General features: G+C 48.7%; 1 protein-coding gene across 1 annotated transcript; it reads left to right on the top strand.

Annotated features, from left to right (window-relative positions):
• The first annotated feature begins 10621 nt into the window (after window positions 1–10621).
• On the top strand, window positions 10622–11388 carry LOC127318781 (cysteine proteinase inhibitor). Its single transcript, XM_051349258.2, has 2 exons — window positions 10622–10942; window positions 11042–11388. The coding sequence occupies exons 1-2, from the start codon at window positions 10799–10801 to the stop codon at window positions 11219–11221; spliced, it is 324 nt and encodes a 107-aa protein (XP_051205218.1). The 5' UTR covers window positions 10622–10798; the 3' UTR covers window positions 11222–11388.
• Window positions 11389–12156: the final 768 nt, after the last annotated feature.

The raw sequence follows: 12156 nt of genomic DNA, 5'->3' as shown, positions 1-12156 counted from the left end.
GGTGGCATCGCCTCCCGAATTTTGTACCTCAAACAATCAGCTCATCTAAGCTCGCCGTCGTTCTCCTGGGTTTCGTCCGAAGAATCACTGTCGAGTTCTTCTCTGATGGCGCGTCGCCGCCTTGCTTTGTCGATCCTGCTCTGTGTGATTTCGTCTCGAGCGTCTTTTGTGCGGTGCTTTGACCCGCTGGCCTGCAGGGTCTTCTCTTTCGGTGGGACTAGATTGTGTCCTAATATCGCAAGACTCTCCAAAGCGCCACGGTGGGCCTGAGCCATGGATCCTTCGGGACGCTGGTTGATGAGGTATGCTGCAAGATTGGCTGTTGCTCCTGCAACGGTTTTTGGCCGTGGCATGCCCGCGGTATCCGTGGTCATAAAAGACTTGGTCAGGTTTGATGTTATCTCCCTTGCGTCATCTTCCGAAAGCCTGGACATCCTCGATCGATGTTTGCCTCCTCCGTGGGTACTTCGGGAGGCACTCCCCTGCGAGGCCCTTCGTCGCTCGCTGGACCGGTCTGCCGCAGATAGTCGTTTCTCGAGGGTGGCTTGCTCTTTAGACAGGCGCTCCCGATTTTTCTCCAATATGGAGCGGTAAGCGTTGAGCGTACCAACCGTGGTTCCCGCTGAAAGCGGTGTGTTGTTGAGCACGGCTGCCTTGGCTGCTGCCCACTCTTCTTCTGTAATGGTGTGGTCGCTATTGTCATTGCTGGCGCTATCCCCAAAACTAGCCCGCCTGCTGGAACGGGGGGTGCGTTCTCCGTCTCCCCTATTAGCGACATAGACTTGGAGGGGCGCCACTCTTCGGGTGTCTCCTTGGACGATGCTATCGATGCTGTCCTCTCCCGACGAATAGTAGGCGTTGCAGATGAATGGCGTGTCGCTTGACCCTAGTCCATGCCTGGTGTCGCAGTTTACGCAGTAGTACGAGGTCATCTCCGAGGGCACGGGGTCATCAGATCCAACCGACATGGAGGATGCCGAGCGAGGAGTCGATGGCGCGGACGGATTCGACGGGTTTTCCTGGCCAGCCGAAAGGTCGGGTGTCGATGACGCGCTTGGGCTTGTCGATCTGGAGATAGGAGATTCCAGTAGCCGGAGGATTCCCTCTGAGTTGACGTTGTAGTGGACGCTCCCGAACGCCATGTCCATGTTGCCTTGCAGACCAGAGAAGGTGGAGCGAGACGATTCGCTGTGCGGGGTGAATTCGTAGGAGCCGAAACGGATCGGGCTTCCCAAATGAGACGATGATGGTGCTGATGAAGCTGCTGATGACATGACGGGTTCAGCCGATGTCCGATCTTGTGCCGACAGGGTCCCCACGGTCGGCGCCAATTGTCGAGGGTACTCCTCGCCAATGCCCTCCGATAGGGGCTTAGGGTTGATGGAATCCTGTAGGCTGACACAAGACATCGGTTCATGGACAAGCGGGGAGAGCGATTTACCCAGGTTCGGGGCCCTCGATGAGGTAAAACCCTTACGTCCTGCCTGTCTGTTCTTTGATTATGAAAACGATGGGTTACAATGGGGTGCCGAATAGTTCGGCTGAGATCTAGGCGAGATTGCTGTTGCTAGGGTTACCTAGCTCTAAGCTTTTCCTGGCTAAGATCGCTAAGATTGTTCGTGTCCTTCGGCAGCCACTCTCCTGGCCTTTATATAGGAGGCCAGGTCTCAAGAGGTCTAACCGAATACGACTAGATTTACAGTAGTTTAGATCCAATCTTTCCTTGCTTGTTCGCTTCCTTCTCTTGCCCGTCAAGGAATCTTCTGGTGCGCCGACCTAGTGGCCCATCTAGCCTTCGGGTGTCTTCATGGGCCTCCAGTTGGTCAATACAGGATAGGGCAACGTTAGTTACTTGAAGGGTAGTGCCCACGTCAACTGCATCCCATCGTGGGTCCCCCGGTGGGCAAATGCCTCCATTTGAGCTTTGTTAGGTCATAGTTACATGTGGAAACAAGGATCATCCCATATGATATCAAGTTTATCTCTGGTTCACGTACGAGGGAGTTCCCCCCTATACATGCAGAATCTGCCTAAGTGTAGGAACCCCCTGTCCGAGAAGACGGACACACCTGGGGGGTAGCCTTGGATATAAAACCATCTCAAATCACTTTTGTGAATTCCATGTGGACACACACAAGTTTTGGGGCCATTCCCTACATCCGATGCTTGATTTCCGATGAAACCCTAGTTCTGTTGACCGCGCGGTCTACCCCTTTGACTGCATCCCATCGGGGGTCCCCCGGTGGGCATATGCCTCCATTTGAGCTTGGTTAGGTCATAGGTACATGTGTAAAGAAGGATCATCCCATATGATCTCAAGTTTCTCTTCGGTTCAACTCCGAGGGAGTTCCCCCCTATACATGCAGAATCTGCCTAAGTGTAAGAACCCCCTGTCCGAGAAAACGGACACACCTGGGGGGTAGCCTTGGATATTAAACCATCTCAAATCACTTTTGTGCATTCCATGTGGACACACACAAGTTTTGGGGCCATTCCCTACATCCGATGCTCGATTTCCGATGAAACCCTAGTTCTGTTGACCGCGCGGTCTACCCCTTTGACTGCATCCCATCGGGGGTCCCCCGGTGGGCATATGCCTCCATTTGAGCTTGGTTAGGTCATAGGTACATGTGGAAACAAGGATCATCCCATATGATCTCAAGTTTCTCTCCGGTTCAACTCCGAGGGAGTTCCCCCCTATACATGCAGAATCTGCCTAAGTGTAGGAACCCCCTGTCCGAGAAGACGGACACACCTGGGGGGTAGCCTTGGATATAAAACCATCTCAAATCACTTTTGTGCATTCCATGTGGACACACACAAGTTTTGGGGCCATTCCCTACATCCGATGCTCGATTTCCGATGAAACCCTAGTTCTGTTGACCGCGCGGTCTACCCCTTTGACTGCATCCCATCGGGGTCCCCCGGTGGGCATATGACTCCATTTGAGCTTGGTTAGTTCATAGGTACATGTGGAAACAAGGATCATCCCATATGATATCAAGTTTATCTCCGGTTCACGTACGAGGGAGTTCCCCCCTATACATGCAGAATCTGCCTAAGTGTAGGAACCCCCTGTCCGAGAAGACGGACACACCTGGGGGGGTAGCCTTGGATATAAAACCATCTCAAATCACTTTTGTGCATTCCATGTGGACACACACAAGTTTTGGGGCCATTCCCTACATCCGATGCTCGATTTCCGATGAAACCCTAGTTCTGTTGACCACGCGGTCTACCCGTTTGACTGCATCCCATCTGGGGTCCCCCGGTGGGCATATGCCTCCATTTGAGCTTGGTTAGGTCATAGGTACATGTGGAAACATGGATCATCCCATATGATCTCAAGTTTCTCTCCGGTTCAACTCCGAGGGAGTTCCCCCCTATACATGCAGAATCTGCCTAAGTGTAGGAACCCCCTGTCCGAGAAGACGGACACACCTGGGGGGTAGCCTTGGATATAAAACCATCTCAAATCACTTTTGTGCATTCCATGTGGACACACACAAGTTTTGGGGCCATTCCCTACATCCGATGCTCGATTTCCGATGAAACCCTAGTTCTGTTGACCGCGCGGTCTACCCCTTTGACTGCATCCCATCGGGGGTCCCCCGGTGGGCATATGCCTCCATTTGAGCTTGGTTAGGTCATAGGTACATGTGGAAACAAGGATCATCCCATATGATCTCAAGTTTCTCTCCGGTTCAACTCCGAGGGAGTTCCCCCTATAAATGCAGAATCTGCCTAAGTGTAGGAACCCCCTGTCCGAGAAGACGGACACACCTGGGGGGTAGCCTTGGATATAAAACCATCTCAAATCACTTTTGTGCATTCCATGTGGACACACACAAGTTTTGGGGCCATTCCCTACATCCGATGCTCGATTTTCGATGAAACCCTAGTTCTGTTGACCGCGCGGTCTACCCCTTTTACTGCATCCCATCGGGGGTCCCCCAGTGGGCATATGCCTCCATTTGAGCTTGGTTAGGTCATAGGTACATGTGGAAACAAGGATCATCCCATATGATATCAAGTTTATCTCCGGTTCACGTACGAGGGAGTTCCCCCCTATACATGCAGAATCTACCTAAGTGTAGGAATCCCGCCCTTTTTTCCCGCCCACCCTTTCCCGCTGCTTCTCTCCCGCCCTTTTTTCCCGCCATGATTTCCCGCCAAGTTTTCCCGCCCACCCTTTCCCGCTCATTCTCTCCCGCCAAGTTTTCCCGCCCACCCTTTCCCGCCCATTTTCTCCCGCCAAGTTTTCCCGCCGTTTCAGCCCCTCGTCGGCATATATATAGCCATGTCTTCTCCACTAACAGCACCAGCAACATTTCTCCCCTCATCACTTCTCTCATCCAACAGCACCACAAAATCCTCTGAGCTGAGCTGCCGCTGAGATGGCTCCTCGTCGCCGTAGCAACACGGGCTTCATCGGCGTTCGCCTGCGGCCTGCGGGGCATTTCGCGGCTGAAATCACCGCCGGTGGAACGCGTGTGTGGCTCGGCACCTTCTACACGAAGGAGGCTGCTGCCCGCGCATACGACGTTGCGGCTTGGAGGTTTGGCCGGCCGCGCCACGAAATGAACTTCCCGGAGGTCAGGTCTCTGACGGAAGCTCAGAGTCTCTCTACTGAGCCGCTACTTCGTTCACAGGGTGAAGCGCGGCGGTACAGGGCTGGCCAGCGGCGGATTGATACCACCGAGGCGGACGAGCAGTTCATGGCACAGTGGCGCAGAGACCATCCCGGAGACGTCGAGGCAATGCGCGCATTCTGGAAGGACAAGCAGGCGTACAGGAGAGAGAGGAGGGCGGGAAAGCGGCAGAGGAAGGCCGAGGTTGAAGCAGAGTACGCCAAAGGAGAGGCGTCAACATGGGGGGAGAATGATGAACGGTGGTCTTGGAACCTCACAACCACCGCTTCAGAGGACACCCCCAGCGAGGATGAAGATTTCGACTTCTCTGATTAATATGTGTATGTGTCGTCTGTGTATCTAGCGGGTCATGCATCGACCCAGTGTTAAGTGCTTTGTTCGTGTGTGGGTGTAGTTTCTTTAAATGTTTTGGTTTGTGTGTGGGTCTAGTTCTTTAAGTGTTTTGGTTCCTGTGTGGGTGTAGTTTCTTTAAGTGTTTTGGTTCCTGTGTGTGGGTGTAGTTCTTTAAGTGTTTCGGTTCGTGTGTGGGTCTAGTACTTTAAGCGCTTTGGTATGTGTGTGGGTCTAGTTATTTAAGTGTTTTGTATCGTGTGTGGGTCTTAAGTTCTTAAATGTATCACTTTTCTATCCAGTTCACCTCCGAGGGAGTTCCCCCTATACATCCAGAATTTGCCTAAGTGTAGGAACCCCCTGTCCGAGAAGCCGGACACACCTTGGGGGGTATCCTTGGATATAAAACCATCTCAAATCACTTTTGTGCATGCCATGTGGGCACACACAAGTTTTCCAGCGATTCCGACGCTCCGGTGGTCTGTAACTTGGAAAACCCTAGGGCGGGGACCCCACAGATCTACCCCTATAGCTTTCTCCATGCGAGGGTTTACCAGTGGACTTTTTTATTTATTTTTCTTTGTTTAGGACATATGTACATGGAAACCATAGGTTGGGCATACTTTACCATAAAATAGGCTCCGTTTGAGCAATGGCGGGGGTTTCCACATACAGATCCTGGATTTTACCAAGTGGTAGCCCATTATGCGGAAATCGTCAACGTCGGGTACATCCAAGGTTAGCCAAACCTTACATCACACTTGTACATATATGTTAGGGGCAGAAGCAAGTTTTCCAACAATTCTGACGCTCCGGTGATCTGTTTCTTGGGAAACCCTAGGGCGGGACCCCGCAGATCTACCCCTAGGGTTAGGGTTAGGGTTATAGTTAGGGTTAGCAATGTATGTGGAAACCCTAGGGTTAGGGTTAGAGTTAGGGTTAGGGTTAGAGTTAGCAATGTATGTGGAAACCCTAGGGTTAGGGTTAGGGCTAGAGTTAGGGTTAGGGTTAGGGTTAGGGTTAGGGTTAGAGTTAGGGTTAGAGTTAGGGTTAGAGTTAGGGTTAGAGTTAGGGTTAGGGTTAGGGTTAGGGTTAGGGAAACCGTAGGGCGGGGACCCCGCGGATCTACCCATATGTACATCGATATATAGCAAATGTTGGGCCTAGTGGCTCCGGTTGACCCGTCTGCGAAGAGCGTCACCCGTGGGACCTACATATGCCATCTACGAATTCTTAAAAAATAGAACCATTTTTTACATAATTCATACTAGTAAATAAATAATAGAAATATATTATAAAGTAATATGAGAGAGGAAAAAAATTAAAAAAAATCCTATATGCCGAGGGTGGCCGTCGGCATGGGGTGGCCAGGCCCTATGCCGAGGGTGGCCCTCGGCGTCTGGCTGACGCCGTGAGCGGGCGGCGACGGCGCGGACTGGGGCAGGGGCGATGCCGGTGCTACGCCGAGGGCCAAGTTGACGCCGACGGCTGCCCTCGGCGTAACCTCCTCTACGCCGACGGTATGTGTACGCCGACGGTCGGCTTCCTGAGCTGCCCCGGCGAGGCCGTACGCCGATGGCCCCGATAAAAAGCCGTCGGCATACAGTTTGGCCGTCGGCGTCTGGCTCCATTCCTGTAGTGTGGCTGCTCACGGCAGGCGCATTATGATCGACATGGTGATGGTTTGGGCTGCGCATTCCGTCGAACAGGAACCCAACGATGGTAAGGATGGGAGTAGCAGGAGCGACCGCTAGTCCGCTAGTGGCTCCCTGATGGATGGCAGTGACCGGAGCCACAGGCTCAACCAGCCCTGCTGACGCGAGCACCACTGTGCTGGTGTCGATGGGAACCGTGGGCGAGACCAGGAGTGGCGTCGTAGTGGTGGGCTCTACCAATCCCGATGGGAGGATGATCTCGGTCATGCCAGAGTTCGCCTACACGGGCTGACGACACCATTGGGGGTGTCGATGGCGGGGTTGAGCTGTCGGAGTCGACTGCACAGAATCCGGTCAGCGGTTAGCCAAGAGCAGCGAGCATCTCATCATCGTACATACGCTTGTGTTCGGCCTTCCACTCGTTGAGGTATGACTTGAGCTCATGAGTCATGGCGAGGTGTGGGGACGAAAAAAGTTGGGAGAAAATTTGGGGAAGGAGGTGCTGAGGACGATAAAGGCCAGGATGGGGAAGCTGGAGAGGCCCGCGTTGATGCCAGATGCTCAAGCCCGCCGTCCATCGGCTGCTGATTCTTAAGAACCGAGTGAAGCAGAGCATCGGTGAGTGAACCTGTCACCTAGAGTCAATCGATCCAGGATATCGTGTTTCGGATGCTTTTGCAAACCTCCTATGATCCTATTGGCTATTGAGCTCCGCTTGTTTACTCAAACCATATCCTCGGAGTTCCCTAATGGTCAATAGATCAACAACGATTTCTGTGAAATCTAAGGATGCAAGTATTTAAAGAAATCTCTGAATCTATCAAAGCACACGTCATGCCACCATTCAGCTACATGTTTGAAAAACAAATGAAATTTAAACAATATGCAGAACTGCGAGTTATCAATTCCGACGAATTGGGTTATTTGTTGAGCAATACATAGACCTTAGCCAAATTAATCTCACCCTCAGCCTACCCCCATCACGATAATATCGCAATGTGTTGTTCACTCTCTCCTTCTACGAATAGCGGATCTCGTGTCAGCCCACCCCCGTCCATCTATATGATTGCATCATTGGCCGCTCTGCCGCGAATGCATCGGGCGCTGCAACAAGCGCCGGTAGGGGCGCGCAGCAAGCCATCACATTCTCGCCCAGTGACCCTCTCATCAAAAACAAATCAGATATAGTTATACTAAACTTCTATACTTTATAATTATTCATTTCAACAAACCTTTTGCGGGGCCTCGTTTGTTAACTAGTTATACATTTTTGTATCCCTTAGTTATCATAAATGAAAGTTATTATTTTAAAGTAAGGATCTTTATTCTTTTGGTAAATACAAATCATATTTTTCGTAAAAGTTGTGTTAGTATCTTTCTGTTTGAGACTAAGGATCATTCTTTGAAACAAATGCCCTTTAAAGTGAGAAACTATAAAATAACTTATGACTCTTACATTATTTGTAATGCTTATGTGTGTTTCCCATATATATTCATGTATCCTTAAATATCTTGGTAGAAGCAAAAGTAGATGGTTTAAAATATCATGCTAATTTTTTTGTTATACTATTAGGTATCGGAAAATAATAAATTCTCGGCTATATAGGATATTCAAGGGGCGCTTCAGCGAATCACTAACAATGATCTTTTAATGATTCTCTCATGGTCCAATATGTCTAGCTCCTGATGATTATAAAATAAAGTCTATAAAAGGAGTAAATCTTGGAGGTCTTTAAAATCTTTCTTCTCCATGACACAATCTCATGTTTTTCTAAGGGCAGCCGAACATAACTACAAATCACAAATCTGGAAATACCAACAAAGATTCTCTCATATTTTTAATTTAAGTCGCACCTTTTAGTTATACACATGGCCATTTCTATCACTTGTTTCACATGAATCCCCCTTTCTCTCTATGCACGGCCCACCTCTTGTCCGTGATCTATCCTCATCTTTTTGCCCTCGATGGTGGCCACCCTAGTTTCACCAATGGACCGACTACTCCACCACTAGATCTAAGAACAAGTGTGCATAGCTGATGCGGCCAGCTAAGGACAGATGGGTCATGGGTGTATAAATATAACCTCATCCTTTTTGCTATAAGACAAAAATGTAGTACTAGCTCCGTCCCAAGGTTTAAGGCTTTTTTTTTTTTGAAAATTCAAACCAAGTAAAGTTTGACCAAATTTTAGAAGAATGTTATTTTGTATATGCCATATGCAAATATATTTCATTATCTATCTAATTATATTGATTTTGTATTTTACATGTTAAGAAATTTTGAGAAAAACTTGATCAAATTTGACATACTTTGACTTTCTAAAAAAATAAACCTTAAGTCTTGGGATGGAGGTAGTATAGTATAAGGGCTCGTTTAATTCATAGATAGGAAAATTACAGGAATAGAAAAAGCATAGAATTGAAATGTCATGGCTAGTTAAATCATATAAGAAGTTGAGTTGTGTTTGATTGTGCCAAATGAAATTTTTCATGAAGTATGACTTAATATTTTATTCCTACAGAATTTGCACTACAAGATTTCTATAGGATTATTTTCTATAGGACGTGTTCGTATGAGTCAAACAACTAGTGTAGGAAATTTTTCATAGAATCTAAATCCTACACAATTCTTATACAAATCCTATGAATCAAAGAAGCCCTAAGTTCTTGCCAAACGCTACATCCTTCATATCCGACAGAAGATCAGTTGCTCGTTTACTATGCTTTGACACTATGCCTGGTCAAGCATCCTTCAACTGATCTCCAAGGATCATCCTTCAACTGCCCAAGTTCGGTATCCAATCTGCTACATGTTTACTTGTTCTTTGTTGCTTGCTCATAGATTCCAATCTGATTCTAGTCTGAATTAAGTGTGTTACAAGTTCGGTGATTTTGAATTGAATTCTGATTTTTTTTCAAAATGGATCTCTCTGTCTCTGCATAGACTGATGTATGCGGCTTTTTTATTAATTTATTCAGTAAAGGTCTGACAAAGATCATACATTAAAAATCAAAAGCCACCACCCAACACCTAAAGACCCGACAATGAGAGAAGGTCATACCAACAAGGCCTTATTCCCTGGAAACACGAAAACCTCCCATCAACTAGGAACGGGAACATCGCATACCCTGAGACACCCATTAAGCAAAACGGAAGAGCTCATCCGATCTAGCAGACTCGTAGTGAGCACCTCATGCACACACTACGGAAGCTGTCGCCACCATCAAGCCGCCAAGCAACCTTCGAGATAAAGAGATCCGCAAAAGCTTTGTCATTCCTGTCGTCGACGACACCACAACGCCCCCTCCCTTCATGTGTCGAACATCGCGCGACCACTGTCAAGACCCCGCTCCGCCACACCGCTGAGACTTGTCATCGTCGATGCGCTAGAAACAACACCGCTCCACCAAGAAAACAAACCAGAGGTCCCTGGCGAGATGCACACCTCCAAGACTTTGCCCCCAAGGGAGAACGACGTATAGGCGTCGCCATCATATGATCCATAGATCTGGGGTTTCCCCCGGAGGGCAGCGAAGGAGCTGGAAGCTTCACCTCATTGATGCCTTCAAGAACGCACAAGGCGCCGCCATCACCGGCTCCAGCCAACGCCGAAACCCAGGGACGTGATCAAAAATTATCTTGGACTCTCTTGCATTCGCACCCAAGAATGGTCCAATGAGCTATCCATTCTAAAACCTGACCAGCTTTGACAAAAAAAAAAAAAAAAAACAGGGCTCAAAAATCCAAGCATCAACGGACGGTGGATACATATGCACGATGTCTCCGGTGCACGGTAGAAAATCCAGTTCGATTGTAACCACTATACTGTGTTGAGAACTTGGACTTAGCATTCTGTAATTGTGGCACCTGTTTACTTGGCCACCACTTGCCTTCCGCGTTAAGCATTCATTCGCAACGCATCGCCATCCCGTCGACGTGCTGCCCGACGCCCAAATCTGTCGCGCTCTAGCGATTCCTTTCCCTTGCTCCCCCAACCGTCGCTATAAATCCCGTCCCTGTCTCCATTCCGCTTGATATCCACGGAGATTGATCCTCACGAATCACGATTGACAGAATCAGTTCTCAGTAGCGCAGCTCTCATCCTACGTACTCTTCCCCCGGCTCAGCACAGCGACCCACGCAACCGGACGGCAGCAGCGATGGCCAAGGCGGCGCACGAGCACGACGGCCCACGCCGCCGCCCGATGCTGGGCGGCATCCAGGACGCGCCGGCGGGGCGGGAGAACGACCTCGAGACCATCGAGCTGGCCCGATTCGCCATCGCCGAGCACAACAACAAGGCCGTAAGACAATTCCCACCAGACCCAAAGAATTTAGTACCTTTCTCTGTTCCTTCTTTCGTTCTTCTGAAACAAACCGTTCTTCTATCTGGTTTGATTCAGAACGCGGTGCTGGAGTTCGAGAGGCTGGTGAAGGTGAGGCTGCAGGTGGTGGCCGGGTGCATGCACTACTTCACCATCGAGGTCAACGAGGGCGGCGTCAAGAAGCTGTACGAGGCCAAGGTCTGGGAGAAGGCGTGGGAGAACTTCAAGCAGCTCCAGGAATTCAAGCCGGCAGCCTAAGATGCTCTGCATATACTATGTGATATGGCGACTTAGCCTTGTGGTTGGAGCCTATCCTACATGTCAGTCTCACTGGCTATAGGTGTTTCATGATGAATAAACTTGTGGGTATGGTTCCCATAATGGAACACGCTCATTGAGTTGATGAAATCCAAGTGTTTTGATCAGTCCCTGAATTTGTTTGCCACTTCACCTCCCACATATCTGGACAGTTGGATCATCGCATAGATAACACAATACTACTATTACTAAAGGAATAGAAATATTTCACCAGGCATGTACTTTTGATGTTCTCAAACGTCTACCGATCAGATTGCAAACCCGCCAGCGACTCTCTGTACTAATCAAAAGTTTGAGCGCATCATGGAGAAGATTTGGGTCAATAGGACTCAACTCTCTAGAGGAGCATGGTTGGTGTCAGAAAATTTAACGTTAGAAAGACCTGACATATCTATTCACTTATTAAAGTTTGTCAATTGTCGCATTCCCCTGCAATTGTGCACGAGATAATTAAAAAGAATATCAAGGTTATCTCGTTTCAGAGGTAGTGGACTCTAGGCTAAAGGTCGGCAACAATGTTAATGTCTTTTCCAATGCCGGTTGGGCCAGATGTCTTGATGATAGAAGATCTACCGGATGCCTTGTTGTCTTACTTAGATCTAATCTCTTGGCCCGTGATAATCTAGCATAGAGGAATTGGAACGGAAGTACGAAATGTTCTTTCTGTGACGCCGAGAAATCAGTAGAACATTTGTTTATTTCCTGTCCTTTTGCTAGGCTTATTTAGCGGGTGATCTTTGCTGCATATAATATTTCACCTCCATCCAATGTAATAAATATGTTTGGAAATTGGCTTAATGGAATTGACAAAATTGATAAAGCTAGGATTCACATTGGTGTTTCAGCTTTATGTTGGTCAATTTGGATTTGCAGAA

The sequence above is a fragment of the Lolium perenne genome, chromosome 1 (assembly GCF_019359855.2).
Source record: "Lolium perenne isolate Kyuss_39 chromosome 1, Kyuss_2.0, whole genome shotgun sequence".
Taxonomy (NCBI): Eukaryota; Viridiplantae; Streptophyta; class Magnoliopsida; order Poales; family Poaceae; genus Lolium; species Lolium perenne.
Note: the sequence above shows the minus strand (reverse complement) of the source record. Positions and strands in the feature narration are given on the sequence as shown.

Coding starts and splice junctions, on each gene's coding strand:
- LOC127318781 (XM_051349258.2), top strand. CDS start 10,799: ATGGCCAAGGCGGCGCACGAGCACGACGGCCCACGCCGCCGCCCGATG. Junction 10,943..11,041: donor CCGAGCACAACAACAAGGCC/GTAAGACAATTC, acceptor GGTTTGATTCAG/AACGCGGTGCTGGAGTTCGA.